At 44.4% G+C, this 23,830-nt stretch overlaps 1 protein-coding gene across 1 annotated transcript; it reads right to left on the reverse strand.

Annotated features, from left to right (window-relative positions):
* Positions 1-989: 989 nt before the first annotated feature.
* On the reverse strand, positions 990-21,681 carry RAB39A (RAB39A, member RAS oncogene family). Its single transcript, XM_050928453.1, has 2 exons — positions 21,359-21,681; positions 990-3,122 (listed from the first exon to the last, which is right to left on the reverse strand). The coding sequence occupies exons 1-2, from the start codon at positions 21,679-21,681 to the stop codon at positions 2,696-2,698; spliced, it is 750 nt and encodes a 249-aa protein (XP_050784410.1). The 3' UTR covers positions 990-2,695.
* Between the last annotated feature and the right edge of the window lie 2,149 nt (positions 21,682-23,830).

Below are 23,830 nucleotides of genomic sequence, written 5' to 3' on the forward strand. Positions count from 1 at the left end.
TGCCCCCAAGGGTTTATAGTCATGCTAGATCTCAACAGCTTTGCAAAGGTGAGTAAGAATTATCATTCCGATTTTAGAGAGGAGGAAACTGAAGCACAGAGCTCAAGCGACTTGCCCATGGTTACACAATGAGTCAGAATTCAGGTCTCCTCACTATCAGTCTGATGCTTTAGCCATTGGACTTTGCTGTCTCTCTTATAAGCTATGAGGAAATATTTTGAGACCTATAAGCAAGGGCCCTGGAACCTTTGTAACAGTGGGAGGGCGATGCTGGAAGCAGGGGGCTATGCACTCCCCTATTTTAACATGCTCATATTTTGGGTAGCAGGGAGCAGCGTTGCCCCCCCAAACTGCAAGCCTCATGCAGGTGCGGAGTGGCGCTGGCATGGGCTGCGCTTGGTGGCAGTATTGCCTCTCCAAACTGTAAGCCCGAGACCAACCCTGCCCCCCCAAACTACACCCATGTTAAAAAGCGGGGGGCATGGCACCAGCCCAAATGATAAGCTGCTATTTTTAGCCCTGCAGCCTGAGTCCCGCAAGCCTGAGGCAGTTGACTTGGGCTCTCAGACTCGATGCCATGGGGTTTTCTTTGCAGTGTAGACATACCCTTAACGTGCTGCACCACCTCAGCTAGCTGTAAACTAAGTGTTTGTACTGACAAGCTCTAAAAGGTGAAAGTCAGTGGAGAATCAGGCCCCTTGCCTCTAGCAGCATGTAATACACAGGAATAGTTTGGTTCATGGCACACAGCAGATTTATGTTAACTGCTATAGTATGCAGGGGCGGCTCCAGGCCCCAGCATGCCAAGCGCGTGCTTGAGGCGGCATGCCGCGGGGGGCGCTCTGCCAGTAGCCTGGAGGGCGGCAGGCAGGCAGCCTTCGGTGGCATACCTGCGAAGGGTCCTCTCGAAGTCGCGGGACCAGAGGACCCTCCGCAGGCACGCCTGTGGGAGGTCCACCAGAGCCGCGGGACCGGCGACCGGCAGAGCGCCCCCCGCGGCATGACGCCATGCTTGGGGCAGCGAAATGTCTAGAGCAGCCCCTGATAGTATGGCACTAGAATCTTAGGCCAGATTCCCATTTATGCTAACGTCCCTTTATATCATTCTGCCAGCATAAAGGGGCCTTAATATAAATGGGAATAAGGCCCTTGAAGAGTTCAGTTCAATGCCATTTGAAGTCAAGGGATTTTTAGTGCAGTTGATTCAGAGGTAAGCGCTCATCGCCATCCATCTGTTTTGCCACCAGGATACAAGTGACATCGGGGTACTTGGCATATAAGTGACACATAGAGAAATATTCTGCACAAAGCAAGTATTGTTATGCCCATAGGTAGTTACGAAGGTGAGCCCAAGGTCAGTTAAAATGCAGCAGGTTTGCTGGGTCAAATTTCTTAGTTTAAGATTCAGTGTTCTTTGTTTTCTTAGAACAGGGATACTCCAACTTTTTTCATTCTATGTCTACCTCTTAAGAGTGAAATCCTCTTATGGACTCTCTCCCCTCCCAGCATGCCAATTCCCAACTGCTAGATTCTCAGAACCTTTCATTCTGTGGACCACAATTTGACAAAAAGTGGCTGAGAATAAACCAATCCCTATTTTCTCCATATTCAGGGCAGGAGTCCCCTTAGGACATAGCCCTAAATATTTTCTTGAATCTTACTCCTAGTCAGAATCAGAATTATTCTCTAAAGCTAGTGGGCAAGATCTTCAGCTTGTGTAATTGGCATAACTTTATGCCAATTATCCCAGCTGAGGATCTGGCCCAATAAATATTAGGTTATCAACTGTGATAAATATTTTCATGGATGAATTAATTATTATAGTTCAGAAGTGTAAACTGATTCCTTAAAATACACAACCATCGTACTTGCCTAAAGCAACTCCTATTTTAACAAAAATTTTACACTTCACAAATTTTAAATTATCTTCTTGGTATCTAGCTTCTAGTAGTTGGAAAACCTATTTTCTATGCATCTAGAATAATGGCTATACCCTTTGTTGTATTACATCTAGTTACACTGGTGATTCAGAAAATATTTCATACTAAACTTCATTTCTTCTATTCCCTGTTTTAGTATATAAATATATTAGTCTTCTCAAATACATTCTTTTTCTTTAGTAAGGCTTGTATTCACAGTCATAACAAAAGTGTTTGCTGATGGAGCAATCTTTCAGTCTGCTTTCTTCAAAGTGATTTATATTATGAAATTCGACAGTGCTCTAAATCTTAGCTGTCTTTTAGCAAATCCATTCTTCATGAATGAAGAATCACAATTAAAAAAGTACAGGTTATAATATTTTTTATCCCAAAATGGAGGCAGGATGATTTGGAGCAACGAGCTTATCAGCACTTAGCTTATATACAAGAGCTTGATTTTAAACTCTGTTCAAAATACAAAGCCCATAAAGGATGCTACCATGATGATTATTGCACTTTCTCATCATCTTGCTACTTAGCACATATTTTTCCTTAAGCAATATCTAATTTATTTTCTTGAAGACTGCTCAAAGTTATTGTTCTGTGGGAAAAAAGCACTTTAAATGTTATGAAGTTATGAATTAGACAAAATGATACAAAAATGAATTATATTTTGGTGATTCAGCTACATCATGATCTATTATGTCTTCAGAATGATGTTATTTATGTTGGTATCATTCTCTAAACACCTGATATGCCTTTGGCATGCTATGAGTTCAGCAGATGCATCGTCTTCTAGGCTTTACAGCCTCCTCTGATGAATGGACAACATTTGGAACAAAGCCACTTTTAACACCTTCCCATCCATCCTGTATAGAAATTTTTCCTTTCTTTACAAGTTCATATATGTCTCGGGTCAGAATCGTAAAGGATTCTTCAACATTTGTGGCATCTTTTGCTGAGGTTTCTATGTATTTCATACCACAGGCAGATGAAAGTTTTTCAGCTTCTTCTCTTGTCACCTGACGCTGTGATACTAAATCACATTTATGTCCAACTAACAGAAACACAATTTGAAATGGCTGTACATGCATTTTAGCTTCTTCTAGCCAGTCTTTCACATGTTCAAAAGATCGCCGGTTTGTGATGTCAAACACCAGTAAGCCGCCAACAGAATTGCGGTAATAAGATCGTGTTATTGATCTGAAAAGTAAAGAGAGAAGGGGGGAAAAACAAGAGTTTAAAGGGAATGTAATTACATTTCTCAAGTTAATATTTCAGGGAAGCAGTACATTCTTTACTTGTTACCATCTCTTCACAAAATACACATTTGTTCTTTTTCATGAGCCAGAATTTATTTACTGAAGTTGTCTTTGATCATGTTCATTGTCCATATTTTCTTAAAGCCAAAAGCTGTCACTGCATGCAGCATCTTTGGACTCAACATCTCTGATATCAGCTTTGGATGCAGATTCAGTCTGGAAAGAGGCACTTCTGGTAAAAAATTACAATGTTGCACATATTCAAGAAAAAAGAATTACAGCATTCACCACTAAATTTTTTTTAAAGATAAGACTCTGATCCTGCAAACAGAGCTGTCCCTTGGGTAGGGTGAATCAGGGCGACCGCCACAGCCCTGCACTTTGGGGGGGTCCCGCACTTTGATAAAATTGGGACTGCTCTGATATTTAGCCCTTTGTCCCACGTCCTGACTAAAGTATGATCAGGACACCATTTGTCCTGGTATTCAAGTGAGGAGGCAAATGGGGAGGCGAGCGGCGGAGGTGGGGAAGGAAGCGAGCGGCAGGCGGACAGGCAGGAGGGGGGTGAGGAGGCAGGCGAGTGGCAGGTCAGTGGTCGGGCAGGGGCGGGGCACGCCGGACAGATGGAGAGGAGACTAGCGGGGAGGTGGGCAGATGGCAAGAAGGAGAATGGTGGGTGGGGGGATGAGGAGGCAAGCAGCGGCTGGGTGGGCAGGTGTGCCAGGCAGACGGCGAGGAGACTAGCAGGGTGGCCGATTTGTCCCGGACCTTGTACCTCCTTAGGGACGGCCCGGCCTGCAAACACTCATGCATAGACTTAACTCTGCTCATGTGAATAGTTCTACAATTAAGCACATGGAACAGTGTTGACAGAATTGGAGCTTAACTTTGCCATAGACAAGTATACTTATTGTAATCTCCTCTCAAACCAATTCCTTGATATTAAACTCTGTGCAGATAATCATGCCTGTTGAGATCAGCAGCAATAAGACTTGTTATGTTCATGGCAAACGAAGAGAGAAGTTAGAAAAATAAAACACTCTTTCTGGAAGGCTGCAACACAACACTACTTTATTTCTTAGAATCCTGAACTGTAACTTGCCAAAATCAAAAACAGAGGGAGACAAAGCAGATGCTCCCTAAAGCAAAGAGGCACAAGTCACCCACCTTGCTCTAGGCTGGCTCTCTGCACAGACTGACCCAGATGGCACACTTTCCTACAGAGCTCCACATCTTACAAGCAGGATCAGGAAAGCCCTTGACAACTGAAGGTGATATTTTACAATTTTAACAGTTTTAAATATATCACAAGACCAAGAAAGGAAGTTCTGTAACACTGGCCAAAAACAAATCAGAGGGACAAATGCACTTATTACAGCTCTGACAAAGAACCTTTCTTTATCTCTTGCCTATCTATGGCACAGGGCTTCCAAAATTCTTTATGCTACAATCACTCAGGCTTGGAACGAGACATTCAGCATTCGGGCTCTAGCCATCTGTAATTGATTCCGAGGCCAGAAGGGACCATCGTGATCATCTAGTTTGTATAGCATAGGCCAGAGAACTTCCCAAAAATAATTCCTAGAGCATATCTTTTAGAAAAATATGCAATCTTGTTTTCAAAGGAGACTCCAACGTAACCTTTGGTAAATTGTTCCAATGGTTAATTACCCTCTCTGTTAAAAATATAGGCCTTATTTCCAGTCTGAATTTGTCTAGCTTCAACTTCTAGCCAGCAGATCGCGTTTAATCTTTCTCTGCTAGATTGAAGACCTCATTATCAAATATCTGTTCTTCAGCAGGTACCTATAAATTGTAATCAAGTTACCCCCTAACCTTCTCTTTTGTTAAACTAAATAACCTCAGGTCCTTGAGTCTATCACTATAAAGTGTGTTTTCCAATCCTTCAATCATTGTCGTGACTCTTCTTTGAACCTTTTCCATTTATCAACATCCTTCCTGAATTGTGAACGTAAGAACAGGACGCATATTCCAGCAGTGATTGCACCAGTGCCCAATACAGAGGTAAAATAACATCTCTACTCCTACTTGATATTCCTCTGATAATGGATTTTGGCCACAGCTTCACACTGGGAGCTCAAGTTCAGCTGATTATTCATCACAACCCCGAACTCTTTTTCAGAGTCACTGATTCCCAGGATAGAGTTCCCCATTGTGTAAGTCTGGCATACATTGTTTGTTCCTAGACATATTGATTTACATTTAGCAGTATTAAACCACATTGATCCCAGTTTAACAAGCAATCCAGACAGCTCTGTATCAGTGAGCCTAACCTCTTCAGTATCTACCACTCTCCCAGTTTTTGTGGCATCTGCAAATTTTATCCGTGATGATTTTATGTTTTCTTTCAGGTCATCAATAAAAATGTTCAATAGTGTAGGGTCAAGAACAGAGGCCTGTAGGACCCCACTAGAAACACATTCGCTCAATGCTGATTCACCATTTACAATTCCATTTTGAGACCTATTAGTTAGCCAGTTTTAAATCCTTTTAATGTATGCCATGTTAATTATATATTTCTCTAGTTTTTTAATTAATATTCCTCTAACATCATCTGTCATGGGCCTTCAATATACTGTGAAATGAGAAGTAATTCTTCAGCTCTGTTCCGGGCTGATTAGGTCTCAACTGGAGTATTGTGTCCCGTTCTGGGAGCCACATTTCAGGAAAGATGTGGACAAATTGGAGAAAGTCCAGAGAAGAGCAACAAAAATGATTAAAGGTCTAGAAAACATGACCTATGAGGGAAGATTGAAAAAAATGGGTTTGTTTAGTCTGGGAAAGAGAAGACTGAGAGGGGACATGATAACAATTTTCAAGTACATAAAAGGTTGTTACAAGGAGGAGGGAGAAAAATTGTTCTTCTTAACCCCTGAGGATAGGACAAGAAGCAATGGACTTAACTTGCAGCAAGGGAGGTTTAGTTTGGACATTAGGAAAAACTTCCTGTCAGGGTGGTTAAGCACTGAAATAAATTTCCTAGGGTTGTTGTGGAATCTTTCCATCATTAGAGATTTTTAAGAGCAGGTTAGCCAAACACCTGCCAGGGATGGTCTAGATCAGGGGTGGCCAACATGAGCCTGAGAAGGAGGCAGAATTTACCAATATACATTTCCAAAGAGCCACAGTAATATGTCAGCAGCCCACTCATCAGCAATCTCCTCCGCTCCCAGAGTCACCCACCCCTCCCAGCCCTGCCGATCAGCGCCTCCCCCTCCGTCCCCACACCTCCTGATCAGCTGTCTCCTGGCGTGCAGGAGGCTCTTCGGGGGTGGAGCGAGGGCATGGCAGGCTCAGAGAAGGGGGCGGGAAGGGATGGAGTGGGGACAGTACCTGTGGCAGAGCCAGGGGTTGAGCAGTGAGCACCTCCGGCACATTGGAAAGTTGGCATCTTTAGCTCCAGTCCTGGAGTCGGTGCCTATACAAGGAGCTGCATATTAACTTCTGAAGAGCCACATGTGGCTTCAGAGCCACAGGTTGGCCACCCCTAGTCTAAACAATGCTTTAGCCCTGCCATGAGTGCAGGGGATTGGACTAGATAACCTCTTGGGGTCACTTCCAGTCCTATGATTCTATGATGACCTCTGAGGATGCTGCTAAAATAGTTTGGATCAGGGTAAATCCTACTTGATAACATATTTTTCTATGGCAGTAACCCTCCTTAACTGTTCAGTTTATAACCTGTATAGTTTTTTATTGCAATTTGAACATAATGGTATAACAAACTCAAATAATGATGTTGCAGTTGTGTACGTGAATCCTGGGATAATTAAATTCTGGTAGTCACAGCAAGTTGCATTTGAAGGGGTAGCAGCTGTATACTAGGGTAAGACTAATTGTTTACCCTAATATTTTGGACTGATCTATTCCAATATCTTAGGGCCAAATTCTATTGTGGATATATGAGAGTGTGTGTGTGTGTGTGCGCGCAGTTCTAAAGTGAAGCAAATGGAAACTTACCCTCAATATTAATTCAAATTGGCTTGGATCTGAAAAATGACGTTGCTGAAAACTGGCTGAAGAACCATAAATAGAGGGTAGATAATACTTTGTGTGAAGTGTCTAAAGGATCTGTGTCAGGCTCTGTCTTACTCAGTATTTTCACTGATGATTTAGAAGAGGGCATAACTAGCATGTTGCTGAAATTTTCAGATGATGCTTTGGATTGAACTGCAAATGCAAGCAAGGACATAAGAAATAATTGAAATGGATCTAGAGAGACTAGAAATATTGCCACCAAAATGAGATTTAACTTGGAACAATGTAAATGATGCAAGCAATCTGAAGAAAATCCTTGAAAACAGTAATGCAGACAGTGATATAAGCAATAGGGGACAAAAAATTAGATATTGGTTTATACTGGAATAATGCTATACAAGTACCATACTTTCTTATATAGAATTATGTGACATCAAATATCCATGAACTGTCTATTTGTCTTTAAATAATACCTCATGTACACCTGTGTGTTTTACATACACAGGACCTGATTCTCAGCTGTATATCAGTGTAGCTCCATGGCTTCACTATAGCAATGTTGATTTACACCACCTAAGAATCTGGCCTGTATTATTTGTTTAATTGACTAAAAACAGTTCTGCAAAATAAACAAATGATTAAAAAAGGCAACTGTAATTTTGGACTACGTAAGAAGTGGCATCATATAAGGGAGAGAATAGTTTCTATCTTTTGGTACAATCATAACTCAAATAAATCTTTCATTTTCAGATCTCATTATTAAAAAGAACCTGATAAACTTGAGGGAGTTCAGAAAACAGCAAAAGAGGTGGGTTGGAGAAAATAACACATGAGGAAAGATTTTTTAAAAAATGATTTAGATGGGTATAGCTTGATTAAGTGACAGTTAAGGAGGGCAGATATGTGTGGAAATACTGTCTACAAATATTTGAAGAGGTTTAAACTTAAGGACAGCAATTATTTAGAGTAGTGTATTACATGAAAGTATAATTATGAGTGATGAGATAAAATTAAGAAGTAGGAAATTGAGGCTGAAAATCAGGAAAAATCTTCCTAGCACTAAGATCTATTAGGCTGTTGAACAGTCACTCCAAAAAAAGTCATGGAAGACCCCAGACTTGAGATTTTTAAAACTAGACTGAGCAAACGCTAGAAAAATACACTTTGGGGAACATTCCAGCATTGGCTGGGAAATGAACTATGACCCAGATCCTCAAAGTTATTTAGGTGCCTAACTCCTATTCAACTCAATGGGAGTTAGTCTCCTAAATACCTTTGAGGAGCTGGGCCTCAGTGACTTAGTAGATGCATTTTATCTCTGACTTCAGTGGTTCTCATTCACACTATCCTCTAACATGTAGTGATGAAAGTGCATGGACTAGATGATGCACATTAGGTCTTTCAGCTATAGATTCTATGAAACCACATGAAAGGGCAGAATTTGGTCCTTACTAATATTAAGGGAAAATCTTTCAGTATTTTTCAATGGTATTAAATTTATTTCTCAACTCACTCTGTCCTGCCCAACCTTAAAGGAAAAGAGCTTAATTACATCTCAGACATTCTTCTTGTGCCACCACTGTCTGACCACCATCACAATAATTATGAACAGCATGATGCAGTTCATAAGCAAAACACCCATTGATATCACTAGCAATGTGCAAATAAGTGCTACAATATCAGACCTAAAAGAAGTTTATTGTAAAAGAGAAAATAAAATATACAGTATTTCCCTCTTACTAGATTATTATATTAGAGTCATGATATCACAAAGATTTGCAAAATGTGAATCAAACCAAGTTTAGGAGAGTTACTAAACTTGAGTCTAAAAATCATTTAGAAAAAACAATGTTATATTTATTCTCTGCTCCATATAAACCAGTTACAGGTTATGAAATCTATGAACCATTTGCACTTTTGCTTATTATAGTAAAACATTCTATCTTCAAAAAAAAAAAAAAACAAAAAAAACCCCCATCCCCAGATAAACCATGTTAACTAAAGGATATCAGATTCTTGAAAGAACTGCTATCATTTCAGATATGCAACAAGAGAGTTTGTATCAAAGCTATCAATAATACATTTGTAATCTTCATACAACACTTTTCAACAAAAAGGCAGGGTTTTTTTGAGAAAGTTGATCTTTGTTGAACAGAACATGTTCAAATAAATCTTAATAAGTATCTGCCTGTTCAATAGATTAAATAAGCTACAGCAGATATTAAACCAGAACCAGATGGCTTTGATCCTGAATTCTATAATTACAAGGCCCACAAAATAATTCTATATTCTACAACAGTTTCCTGTTGAAAATGAGATTGCTCCGTCAGAAAATCATGCAGCAAACTGACCCTCCAAAGAATAATAATTTCACACTCTTTTGTTTTAATTGAGAGTATATTGTTGAATGTAGATTCTAAAATGCTTATTGAAATTATGACTTCTCATTTAGAGGAATCCTTCTGTAGGTTAATTAATCCTGATTAAACTGGCTTTAATGAAGGAGGAAATTGTTTACTTCAGACATGATTTTAGATTAAACTGAGTAATTAGGTTAAAAAATAAGTCCCTGACAGTCATTCTAAATGAAAGCAATGATAAGATATTATTCACTGGACAACTGTTTCTGAAAATAAATTAGAGACTATATGAATCAAATCAAACTGTATTTTTAGAGTGATGCTCATTTTAGAGTGATGCTTATTTAGCCATCAGTTTCTTTCTGATTTTGATCTCACTGATTTTTACTAAAATGAAAGAAACTTTCCAAACGAAAGCTTTACCTTTATCTAATTTAGAAAGAGAATTATTTTTATTCCCAGCCCAAGATATAACACGACCGGATATAACACGAATTCGGATATAAAGCGGTAAAGCACTGCTCCTGGGGGCGCAGGACTGCGCACTCCAGTGGATCAAAGCAAGTTCGATATAACACGTTTTCACCTCTAATGCAGTAAGATTTTTTAGCTCCCAAGGACAGCGTTATATCGAGGTAGAGATGTATATTATAATGGAGTTAAATATGAGAGTACATATCAATCAATTAAAAAATTACAGGGATGGTATAGTTATTCCAAAACCATGTTTTACAAAGCATAATGCATTAATATAATATCCTGGCTTTGTAATGCATAGTTTTGGGATAATTACAACATCTATGCAATGTTTTTACCCTTAAGCTACTGATATACACTCTCAACTTATGTGCATCAAAATGTAGTTTTCAGTCTTGGAATTTCCATGGTATTTAAAAGTTATTAAAAATTTCAAACAACATTAAACAAGAAACCTAAAGCAAAATTGACCATGTGAAATTTCTAATGATTTGATGATATGTAATATTAACCGTAAATAATTTTAAAAAATGACCTTTTATGGGCAAATTCACTGGTACATTAGTGCAGAGCAAAACAGCCAGTGTGCACTAGCCAGTTAAGATAGCTGTACAGCTGCTTTGCATCAGATCAGTGCAAACCAGTCAAACTTCACAGATGACTCTGACCCTTAATTTCTTATTGATGTATGAGTTAGAGGATGGTCTTAATGAGACAGGCAAAATATGAGAGTAGGTTTGGGGAGCCCAGTGCCAGAATCCCAATGACTCTGGGGTTTAAGGGCTCCCCATGCACTCCTCCCTCAGTTTCCCCAGAAGGTCTGGCTTGATGCTTTAGTGGAGCTGAGGCAGCAGTGCTATGGGGAGACTTTCACACAGAGATGCCCAAGCTAGTATGCAGGCAAAGAAACTTTAGGGAGCAGTGATAATTGGGTCAAATAATCAACCAATGAAAATTCTTGACACACTGTCCAGTCTGCTTCATACCACTGGCTCATTACAGCCAATAGACTTATTGCATGCAAATTAGCTGTAGAAGAAGGGTGGTAATTGGTTGATTTACCTCTGTAGTCACAATGGCCCCACTTAAAAGTTACCTGAGCCCGTCTGTAGTCTATATAATCATAATAATTAAATACAACAATCATGAATAACTTAGTTTAATTTCAATCTATTTTTTTTCAAATATAGCTTATGCGCAAGATTACAATTCATTTTAATTATATGGAAAGTTGAAGAGTCTGTGTTATTCCATTATTAAGATAATTCAGAACAAAGAAAAGATTGACACTTGCTAAATTTCTTAAAGGACTCAGTTTTTAATTAATTTGAACTCAAACTGATTTACGGATTTACTTGTATGTGAATGGAAAATTCATTCTTTACTCATAGAGGAAGTGCTGTGAGTTTGGGGATGATAATCTATTTTGACCCTAACTGCGGAGCCTTTACCATTACCTCCATAACAAAGGTATAGCCTTTCACACAATTTATATTTAATCTATATTAAAAACTCCATGTATAATTGTAAACATCTGAAAAACTAAGAGCAACAAGGCAAGCTAAATTCAAGTTCAATCTCTGTCTTTAATTCACCCCATGGCATGTATGTCTGCAGCTCATTACATAAGAGTAATCAACGTGGGTTAGCGCCAGGGACGGCTGAAAAAATAATTTAAAGTCCACACTACCTACTCACTACTGAACCAGCCAGGTAATAAGCACTACCCAGTCAAACTGGCAACCAATCCATTCTCTCTTCAATTCTGTCCTGACATTGCAAATGGCAAATTATTTGTTCCTATGAGGTACCTTTGCATTCAGTCATACATAGGAAAAAAACAAATGTGTTAACATGTGAGAAGGTCATGTGAAAAAACTATCCAGTCTGGATTCATGTGAGTTTCACATACAGATTGTTCAAAGTTTCCTCTCACTTAACCTGGAAGTTTATTTTTTTGCTTTAATGTGTAGACAAATATACTACGGTACAGTGTCACTTCAATGGGAACTGAGATTGCTCATCTTCTTTGAAAACCAGGCCATGGTTTTAGTACTTAAAAATGGATTCAGGAGCCTGACTAACTTCAGTCACTCATGTTTGCAAATTTTGTGCAAATAATAAGATCGGCTCCCAATTCAGAATCACATTCTGACTCACCTGTTGGATCTGCTTACCTAAAATCTCCTTCCATAACCAACTTCCTCTTTAGAAGCTCCATGTTGCAGAAACAGAATGCAGAGCTACAAAGAATGTGATAGGAACACAGGGTATGCCATACTGGATTACATCAGTGGTCCATTAGTCTAGTTCCTATCTCTGACGGTGGCCAGTATGAGATGCTTCAAAGAAAGGTGCAAGAAACTCTGTGATGGACAACTATGGAAAAAATCTGCCTAGAGGGAAAGTTTTTCCTAACCTGTGTCAATCAGAAGTTAATTTATGAGTTGAAGCATGAAGCTTATATCCTTTATAATGTTTTGTCCTATCTGATATTACTATGGATGTTCTTATTAGCCATGTAAATGTCTAATACTTTAAAAGATATTACCAAGGGCTTGTTTATACAGTTGAAGTGTCCTTAATGTGGACACAGTTATACTGGTAAATGGTGCTAACATTGATATAGCTTATTTGTGTAGGGACGAATAACAAACTATACTGATGTAAGACACCTTTATACCAAAATAGCTTCATCTACACTATGATTTGTACTGATTTAACTAATTTGATTAAAAATATACACCTCTAATCAAAGTACGGTAGTTAAATCAGTACAAAAACTGTTTGCTCACCAAGCCTAAGCACTTGGCTTCAATGATATCTTGTGACAGTGAGCTACACAGGTTAATTATGCACTGTGTAAAAAAGTATTTATTTTATCAGTTTTAAATGTGACATCTTACAATCTAATTTAATAGCCCTTTGTTCTTGTATTATAAGAGAGTAAATAGGAGTGCCAAATTTACATTCTATTATATAAAGGTCATCAAGCCTTGGTGTCTTGTTACTTTATCAATATGTCTTAGTGTCTCCTCTTTGACACCTGGATCTCTGTCAGTACCTCTTCTTTATACCTGAAATAAGTAAAGCTGGGATGTGTGTGTGTGTTGAAAGAAGAATGCTAACATTAATAAAATGTTCAAAAACCTTCGTAAGAGATTAACTATACTAGGGAACTCTGACACCACATTCTACAGGCCATTATCCTCTGATCCCACTGAGGGTTACCAAAATAAACTACACTATCTGCTCAAGAAACTCCCTGAAGAAACACAGGAACAAATCTACACAGACACACCCCTAGAGCCCTGACCAGGAGTATTCTATTTGCTACCCAAGATACATAAACCTGGGAATCCTGGATGCACCATCATCTCAGGCACTGGTATCCTGACAGTAGATTTGTCTGGCTGTGTAGACTCTCTCCTCAGGCCCTACCCTACCAGCACTCCCAGCTATCTTTAAGACACCACTGACTTCCTGAGGAAACTGTGATGTTGCACCCCGTAATGCTTTACAGAAATATGCTTATGAATGTAAATATGGCATAAATGGAATATGTTTTATGCTAAATATGCCATGTAACATATCTTTGCAAAGGTTTTGTTCTACTGAATGTATTCATCCTATTCATATGCATATATCATTTTTATATCTGAAGTTATGAGTGTTGGCTCTATGCTTGTATTTAAAGTGTTTGCTGTAGGAAGCAACTAAATCTGGTCATATAGTGGGAAGGCGTTATTCAAGTAATTGGGAGTACTTGACTAACAAGGGACCTTGATAGACGCCAATCCACATCTGAGCTTTCCTGGGGACATTCAAACTAGCATATGGACAATGACATCAGCCTGTAAAGAACTGAGTCATGCATGGATATGTGACTTGCCAATGTGACTCCAAAACTCCATTTCGTAGCTGTAATTCTACCCAGGGGGGAGAGGGGTTTCCACCCGCAAGACAGAGGCTATATAAGCCCCTGGGAACCTCCTTCATTTTGTCTTCAGCTGGCTCAAGACATAGCCTCTCCACCCCCAAAGGACACCTGAAAGAAACTGGAACAAAGGACAGTAACTGCAGGGGTGTGAATGATTGCTGGATCCAGACTAGAAGGAGGCTAGTCTGTCAAAGAACCTTATTGGAACATCTCTGAGGGTGAGATTTACCTGCATTTAGTTTCCTACTGTTAGGTTAGACTTGCGTGTTTTATTTTATTTTGTTTGGTAATTTACTTTGTTCTGTCTGTTATTACTTGGAAGCACTTAAATCACACTTTTTGTATTTAATAAAATTACTTTTTACTTGTTAATTAACCCAGAGTAAGTATTAATACCTGTGGGGAGGGCGAACAGCTGTGCATATCTCTCTATCGGTGTTATAGAGGGCGAACAATTTATGAGTTTACCCTGTATAAGCTTTATACAGGGTAAAATGGATTTATTTAGGGTTTGGACCCCATTAGCAGCTGGGTATCTGAGTGCAGGAGACAGGAGCACTTCTTAAGCTGTTTTCAGTTAAGCCTGCAGCTTGTGGGTGACATGGTTCAGACTTGGATCTGTGTTTGCAGCAGGCAAGTGTGTCTGGCTCAAACAAGGGAAAGTACTGAAGTCCCAAGTTGGCAGGGAAAATGGGCTCAGAGGTAGTCTAGGCACATCAGGTGGCAGTCCCAAAGGGGTTTCTGTGATCCAACCTGTTACAGAAACTACAATCCTTTCATGATTTTCCAGAAAACACCATCCTAGCCACAATGGATGTAGATGCTCTCTACACCAACATTCCACACAAAGATGGACTACAAGCCATCAGAAACAGTATCCCCGATAACGTCACGCCAAACCTGGTGGCTGAATTTTGTGACTTTGTCCTCACCCACAACTATTTCAGATTTGGGGACAATTTATACCTTCAAGTCAGTGGGACTGCTATGGGTACCCGCAGGGCCTCACAGTAGGCTAACATTTTTATGGCTGACTTAGAACAATGCTTCCTCAGCTCTCATCCCCTAATGCCCCTACTCTACCTGCGTTACATTGATGACATCTTCATCATCTGGACCCATGGGAAGGAAGCCCTTGAGGAATTCCATCAGGATTTTAACGATTTCCACCCCAACATCAACCTCAGCCTGGACCAGTCCACACAAGAGATCCACTTCCTAGATACTACAGTGCTAATAAGCGATGGTCACTTAAACACCAATCTATACCGGAAACCTACTGACCGCTATACTTACCTACATGCCTCCAGCTTCCATTCAGACCATATCATATGATCCATTGTCTACAGCCAAGCTTCAAGGTACAACCGCATTTGCTCCAATCTCTCAGACAGACACAAACACCTACAGAATCTCTATCAAGCGTTCTTAGAACTATAATACCCACCTGGTGAAGTGAAGAAACAGACTGACAGAGCCAGAAGGGTACTCAGAAGTTATGTACTACAGGACAGGCTCAACAAAGAAAGTAACAGAATGCCACTAGCCATCACCTACAGCCTCCAACTAAAACCTCTCCAGCACATCATCAAGGATCTACAACCTATCCTGAAGGATGATCCCTCACTTTCACAGACCTTGGGAGACAGGCCAGTCCTCGCTTACAGACAGCACCCCCACCTGAAGCAAATACTCACCAGCAACTACACATCACACAACAAAAACACTAACCCAGGAACCAAACCTTGCAACAAACCACAGTGCCAATTGTTCGCATATTTATTCAAGGGACACCATCATAGGACCTAACCATATCAGCCAAACCATCAGGGGCTCGTTCACCTGCACAGGTACCAATGTGATATATGCCATCATGTGCTAGCAATGCTCCTCTGCCATGTACATTGGCCAAAACAGACAGTCTCTACGCAAAAGAATAAATGGACATAAATCTGACATCAGGAATTATAACATTCAAAAACCAGTAGGAGAACACTTCAATCTCCCTGGATACTCAATAACAGACTTAAAAGTGGCAATTCTTCAACAACAAAAACATCAAAAACAGACTCCAATGAGAAACTGCAGAATTTAGAATTAATCTGCAAACTGGACACCATCAAATTAGGCCTGAATAAAGACTGGGAGTGGATGGGTCACTACAAAAACTAATTTTCCCCTGCTGACACTCACACTTTCTAGTCAACTGATTGAAATGGGCCACCTTGCTTACGTTGGCCTCATTAGCACTACAAAAGTGATTCCCACCCCTTCTTGTCAATTGTTGAGAACAGCCCACTTTTACTTTAATTGAATTGGCTCGTTAGCACTGGCCCCCCACTTGGTAAGTCAACTCCCATCTTTTCATGTGCTGTGTATTTATATCTCCCTACTGTATGTTCCACTCCATGCATCTGATGAAGTGGGTCTTAGCCCACAAAAGCTTATGACCAAATAAATTTGTTAGTCTATAAGGTGCCACAAGGACTTTTCGTTGTTTTTGCTGATACAGACTAACACGGCTATCACTCTGAAACCTATAAAAGATATGCATTTCAAAAGCTGAGCCAGCGGAGTTCTGGAAGAATAAATGAGGCCAAGGAGAATATGGTTGCCTTTCAGCATCTATAGTCTTCATGTGGCTGTGAACATACTATTCCAAAGCATACTATGACCATTCTGGAACATTAGCACCATTGATCTGAGGTTGTAAACCCCCATTATAAAAAGCACCACCCCTAATAAATCTGGTTTCTCATAGCTTCATCTAGCTCACCAAAGACACACTACAGAAGTGGAGTCGGTATGGATGGGCATAGGCAAAAAAATTCTGAGAACTGCACTTACTGGTAAGTAACCCTTTTTCCTCTATCATAAAATTGTCTCTGAAGATCCCTGACATAGTAAATTAGCCCTCCTATTGCAGTTATCTGCTAACGCTTGCTGGTGAATACTTAATTAAATAAAGACAGAAGCAGTGCTCTCTGATCTGGGCATAAGCTGGAGTCTCAGAACCCAGAATAATTTTGTGAATAAATTGAGCAACAAATGGCAGTACCAGAAATCGAAACAATTTATAGGGAAGCTATTGATGTTAAGACTCCGGTAGAATGAGCTTTAAAACATCCCACAGTCTCTCTGGTACAAACAATTTGTCATAACAAGCTTGACTATAGGCCATGCTAAATCCCCTTGGATGACCTTTGAGCATAGATCATCTCTCCTTGGACTTTTTCTCAGAGTCCACGAACAGACTTTCTTAAGATAGTTTCCCTGGCATAGTGTGAGGCTTAGGCAAAAAGGTAGGCAAAGAAATGAACTAATTTAGGTGAAATCTTATCCTATCTTGGTCAGAAATACACGGTGAATAACCACTTTATATTCATTAAATATAGTCTATCTAGGTTCTTGTCCCACTAGATTGTAAATGCCATAAGGTAGAGATCTTTTTGTTCTCTTTGGACAGCACCTGGCATAATGGGGTCCTGGTCCATGATTGCAGCCCCTTGGTACTACCACAATACAAACAAATTAATAATAATAAAACTGTATCCATCACTGTATTATCTGATCTCAGTATAAGGAGCCATCCAGGCTTGCAACTTGCTTACCCACTTTGCAGAGGTAGTAAAAACCATGCCACTTTAACTGAAAAGTAATACACTCCTCAGCAATGTAAATGGTGTTTACATGAGCCTACTTAGAATCCGATCCCAATCCCAAGACACCAGTGGCAGATACACCCCCAGCCCTCCCCTTTCTCAGAAGTTTTACCATAGGATGTAGAAGAAAGAAAGAGATTTGAATAGGGTGGTGGTGGCAAGTACACCATCAAAACGTACTTTTCTCTGGGGATGTCCCCTAGCTTTGGGACCAGCAGTGGGCTGGCATACAAATACTACGGATTCCCCTCACATAGGGAAATCCTCTGGGAGTGTATTAAGCCAGGCTCAATGTAGCTTTGCACCAGTGGGACACTGCAAAGGAGCTGGAGCAGACTTGAAAAACAGACCTATACACTGCTTGGTCATTTTTATTGTTACAAGAAAAGCATCCTAGTAAGTTAAGAAGACCTTTTGGCATCTTCTAATCTCCCAAAGGTTATAGCTTGATTATGATCTACAGTTTTCTTCATTTAAGTGTAATGAACAGAGGACAAATATACAAGTTTCCAACATACTGTTTATATTTTAGTAATCTATTTATAACATGCTTGAATAGATTTAAAAGGCTAAGCACAATTGCATTCATAATTTCTATGTATGCCATCTGTCAAGACATGTCTATTAGCAAACAAAACACATTTAACAGTATTTCCTCTGGTAAGTATCTGCTGGGTATTGGAGAACACATACACTAGTGGGTAAATGTCAAAGCAACGGCATACATGACTCACCATTGGATATCCCCTGAGCATCATCATGTTAAATGATGGCTATTATTTGATTTCAGATGGTATTTTATTCACATCCCTTTGAGTCAACTAACAGTCTTGATTGGCTATATTGGCCCTTTGTCAGCAAAATCAAAATACAGCGACTACTAGTTATTAGACCTGTATTTATATTTTACATTTGTTTGTAGGAAAATACTAAGAAGCTGAAAAATATTAAGAGGCTGTTGTTATCAGCAGTGAATTCAGCACTAATCTTGGAGAGGCCTGACTCTGCAAAAATATATTTATGCCCTTCCAACTCATGCAAGCCCAGGAAAGTTGCTGGTTAATCTCCGGGGTGGCAGGTTTGTATGATTTTTGGTGGTGCCCACAGGGCCAGTGCATGGAAGTTTCGCGCCCCAGGCGAAACTTCCACCTTGCGCCACCCCCCCAGCTAAACCCGCCCACGCCCCCCCATGGCAGCTAACCATGCCCACCCACCCCTCCCACAGAGGCCCCGCCCTCCGCAGCAGCTAACCCCACCCGCCGCGGCAGCTAACCCACCCGGGGAGACCCCCTCGCAGCAGCTACCCCCCCTTGAAAGCCCCCCCTCCATGGCAGCTAACCTGGCCTGGGGAGCCCCCCTGCGGAAGCTAACCCCGCCCCCCTCCACGGCAGCTAACCCTGCCCGCCGCAGCAGCTAACCCCACCCAGGGAGCCCTCCCCAGCTCTCCTCTGCTGAGCACGCCAGCGCTGCTCTAATTTTCCTCCCCTCCCAGACTTGCGGCATGAGGGGTTTGGGGTGTGGGAGGGGCTCAGGGCTAGGACAGAGGATTGGGGTGTAGGGTGAGGGCTGTGGGGTGCAGGTTCTAGGTGGGGCAGGGCTGGGAATGAGGAGTTTGGGGTACAGGCAGGCTGCTTGGGGGCTTGGGCCAGACAGAAGGACTCCACAGTCCCCCAGCCCTCTCTCTGCCGGCAGCAGCGAGCTCTGAGGAAGGGGCCTCCTTAGTCCCTCCAGAAGCACACTCACCCAGCACCATCACTGCATGTGCTCCTAAGGGACAGGCCCCTCTCAGGTCCAGGAAGCCCCCTTGCCTCCCCTGTGGAGGGTGCCAGGGGGAGGGCTGCCATCACGTGTGCACCTCCTCCCTCCACAGGCAGCAGCTGTGCCACCACCTCAGCCTGCCGCCCCTGCTGCTCCCTTTTGTAGCTGGCAGCAGCCAATGAAGGAGTTTAGCGTGGAGCGGCAGGGCAGCCGCCTGCAGCCCACGGTGTAGGTAGGGATGCTCCAGGGGAAGTTGTGCGGGGGCGGTAGGCTGGACCAGGGGACAGACTCGGCCTTGAACATTGGAGGATCGGGGCCCCTGGGCCCTGAACTTGTTGGATCACAGGCATCATGGGCCCATACAACTTGCCGCCCTGGTTACTCTGTCTCCCTGTCCAGGGAATAGATTGCCCTGTCAGCTGTAGAGGAACGGTGGATCTGCAAGGGAGGAAGATGGTGTGTGTAAATGAATCTCCTGCAAGGGTCCCTGTCACAATTTAACCCCACCAAGCTCAGGAACACGCTGGAAGCACAGTGGTCATCAAGAGTCTGGTTTAAGGGAGGAGAATGTGCTTTGGGGGAAAGAGAGATGCCTGGCTTTGCCTTCTCCAGAGGGAGGAGAGACAGGAGGGGGGTCTCAGTGGCTGGAATGGGAAGTGTGTGATGAAAGACAGGAGTGTGGAGATTGGGGTGGAGGTGAGTTCCTGTGGCTACAGGCAGTTCGGGGAGAGTGGGGACCCTAGAAAGCAGTGTCTAGGAGGACAGTATGGTCCCTGGAGTGATGCGGGGGAGTCTGCAGGGGAGGAGCAGCAGGAGGGTGGCCCAGGTGGGATCAGGGTGCGGCAGAGTGTGTCCAAGGTGAGTTGTGGAGACAGGAGGGTGATGGAGGGGTTCCAGGTGTGGGGCTGGTCCTGGGAAGGCACAGGAGTGATTGGGGAAGAGAGGGGGCAGGCTGGCGGTCCCAGGTGTGGTGCTAGGGTGGCAGGGGGATGGGCGGCAAGGCAGGGGGTCCCAGGGCAGCGTGAGGAGGCAGGGGAGGGGTCCCAGGGTGGCACAGGGATGGGCAGGGAGGCAGGGGGTCCTGGGGCAGCACAGGGAACCAGGAGGGAGGGCCTGGGGCAGCATGGGGATGGACCAGGAGCTAGGGGGTCCTGGGGCGGCGTGGGGATGGCTGAGGGAGCAGGAGCGGGGTCCAGGCCGCGCGGGGATGGGCGGGGAGGCAGGAGCGGGGTCCGGACCGCATGGGGATGGGCGAGGAGGCAGGATCGGGGTCCGGGCCGCGCGGGGATGGGCGTGGAGGCAGGATCGGGGTCCGGGTCGCGCGGGGATGGGCGGGGAGGCAGGAGCGAGGTCCGGGCCGCGCGGGGATGGGCGGGGAGGCAGGATCGGGGTCCGGGCCGCGCGGGGATGGGCGGGGAGGCAGGATCGGGGTCCGGGCCGCGCCGGGATGGGCGTGGAGGCAGGATCGGGGTCCGGGCCGCGCGGGGATGGGCGGGGAGGCAGGAGCGGGGTCCGGACCGCAGGGGGATGGGCGGGGAGGCAGGATCGGAGTCCGGGTCGCGCGGGGATGGGCGGGGAGGCAGGATCGGGGTCCGGGCCGCGCGGGGATGGGCGGGGAGGCAGGAGCGGGGTCCGGACCGCATGGGGATGGGCGGGGAGCCAGGATCGGGGTCCGGGCCGCGCGGGGATGGGCGGGGAGCCAGGGGGTCCGGGCCGCGCGGGGATGGGCGGGGAGGCAGGAGCGGGGTCCGGACCGCAGGGGGATGGGCGAGGAGGCAGGAGCGGGGTCCGGGTCGCGCGGGGATGGGCGGGGAGGCAGGAGCGGGGTCCGGGCCGCGCGGGGATGGGCGGGGAGGCAGGATCGGAGTCCGGGCCGCGCCGGGATGGGCGGGGAGGCAGGATCGGGGTCCGGGTCGCGCGGGGATGGGCGGGGAGGCAGAGGCGCTGGGAGGAGGCCGGGAGCGAGACGAGCCGCCTGTACCTGAACCGCTCCTGCCCCGCCGTGTCCCACAGCTGCAGCTTGACCCGCTTGCCGGGCTCGATCTCCACCAGGCGGGAGAAGAAGTCCACCCCCACGGTGGGGTCGCAGTGCAGCGGCCCCGGGAAGCTGCCTTCGGTGAAGCGGTGCAGGAGGCAGGACTTGCCCACGGTGGAGTCGCCCAGCACGATCAGCCGGAACTGATAGATCCAGATCGCTGCGTCCATGGCGGCCCCGGCCTGGCCCGCCTCGGCCTCGGGGCCCTTCCTGGGGCTCCTCCTCGGCCGGTGCCTGCACCGCGCTCCCACTGCCCCTATCCCGGGCATCGGCGCTGCAGGCCGGCTGGGGGGAGGGGACGGCTCGGACCCGAGCAGCTGCACCCTCTGATGCCAGGGAGGGGCGGGGCCCCCGGCTCCCGGTGGCGATGGAGAAGGGCTGGGGTCCCGCCGATCCCCACAGGCAAAGGGCAGGGTTGGGGGTCCCACGGACCCCGTTATGCAGGGGGGAGGGCTGGGTTCCTGGGGGACTGGAGGAGGTACAGGTAGGGGAGGGAGGGCGCTGTCCCTTCAGCACCTGTTCTGCTCAGGTTGAGCTGAACAGGTCAGCCTGAGCCATTGCATCACACAGCCCGTGCCTTCCCTGCAGGGTTAACTCATGCTCTTCTTGGGATGATGTCACCCCAGCACTCCTCCCATCTACACACACAACCCTCTCACTCCAGTGTGGTGATGCTTTCAGTCGTGCTAACTGGCCCAGCTGGGGGTTTACCAAACCACTTTGCAGTGAGGAGGCAGGCTAAGCCACTCAGAGCCCACAGTCCTCCAGTGCCTTCCCACAATTCCCCCCATGTGCTAAAAAGAACAGACAAAATCTCCAGAATTCAGTGGGAAAGACTCATAGAGTGGCTTAGCTTACTGCAGCATAACCAACTGTGGTATGTTCCCACACAGGTCCTAGTGACACACATGGGAGCAGGGCCGGCCTTAAGCCGATTCATCCAATCCCCCAAAATCAGGCCCTGCGCCTAAGGGGGCCCTACTCCAGGGGTTTTTGGCAGCATTTTGGTGGCTGGGGGGGTGTCCTTTGGCGCTGCAGAAAATCTGGAGCAGATCCCCCACCGCCGAAGTGCTGCCAAAGCACTGGATCACCGCCGAATATTCCAATCAGTCTCCGCAGGTCATAAAGCCGGCCCTGCATGGGAGCCCAGCCACAAAGAGGACGTAGTGATTCAGATGTCATGCTGCAGTGTGGCTGTTCATCCCGCAGCTAGGCTAGTCTGGGTGCTAAGACCTGGGTGCCAGTTACCCAGGCTAACTGCGGGGAAGACATTTCCTTGAAGCAAGAGTTTCCCCTCCATCCCCAACCTCCAATTCACACATGCTAGGCCCTATTCCCCTATTCAACAGCTTGTAACAACTCACAGCAGATCCAACAAGGGCTGCAAGATGGGTGGATAGGGGGGCAAATTGGAGAGGCAGTGGTGGGAGTTGTACAAGCTAGACACTGAAAAGGATGAGCAGGGAATTGGGGTATGATGTGGGACAGACAATGGACTGTGGGACATGAGATGGGCAAGGGAAGGTGGGAGCAGAGCTGAGAAAAAAGGGGGTGTTGCAAGTAAGGGTGGCTGCAATAAAGGGTGATGGGCAAGGATGGTGGAAAAAAGATGAGCTATGAAGAGGAAGGGAGGGAGATGAGTAAGGAGTTGCAGAAGGGATGGGAGTAGAGCTAGGTGACATTTTCTTGTCAAATAGTTTATTCACTGAAAAATGTAGTTTTGGGGCGATCAAAACTAGCTATGAATTTGGTTCCACTTTGGGGAATGGTTGTGACCAAAGAAATGAAAAAAATAAATAATTGAAAGGCAAAGCCATTTGTTTTGACATTTTCAAAATGAAATGCTTTGACCTTTTGCTTCAAAACAATGCTCTGTTTCAAAATTTAGCTAGCTTGATTTAAATATTTTTTTAAAGTGGTGATCACCCAAAAATGTAACAAATTAAAAAACTGAAAAAAATGTTTTGCATCGAATGTTTTATTTGACCCAAAATTATTATTGCAATTAATTATTATTATTTATTCATTTTCGTGTTTCACTTTGGTGAGAAAACCCCAAAATTTCCATTTTGGTTTGTCCCAAGAAAATTGGGAAGGATTTTTCACTTCAGCCGCTGAAATTTGCTGAGCTCTAGGTGAGAGACAAACCAGGAAGGGCATGAGACTGATGTGGGGAGCTGTGAGCTGGGAGAGGAACACAAGACAGTCAAGGAGAAGCATGGGTGGGTAAGAGTGAAAGTTAATGAAGAGTGGGACCTGGAAAGGGGGAAGGAAAGCATGGAAGAGTCAGATAAAGAGGGACGGAGGAGAGACTCATGTAAGATGAGTTGAAAAAAGAGCAGTCCAATCCCCTGCTCAAAGCAGGACCAATCCCCAACTAAATCATCCCAGCCAGGGCTTTGTCAAACCTGACCTTAA

The sequence above is a fragment of the Gopherus flavomarginatus genome, chromosome 1, assembly GCF_025201925.1.
Source record: "Gopherus flavomarginatus isolate rGopFla2 chromosome 1, rGopFla2.mat.asm, whole genome shotgun sequence".
Lineage (NCBI taxonomy): Eukaryota > Metazoa > Chordata > Testudines > Testudinidae > Gopherus > Gopherus flavomarginatus.

Coding starts and splice junctions, on each gene's coding strand:
- RAB39A (XM_050928453.1), bottom strand. CDS start 21,681: ATGCCCGGGATAGGGGCAGTGGGAGCGCGGTGCAGGCACCGGCCGAGG. Junction 3,123..21,358: donor GCGGGGCAGGAGCGGTTCAG/GTACAGGCGGCT, acceptor TTTACTTTTCAG/ATCAATAACACGATCTTATT.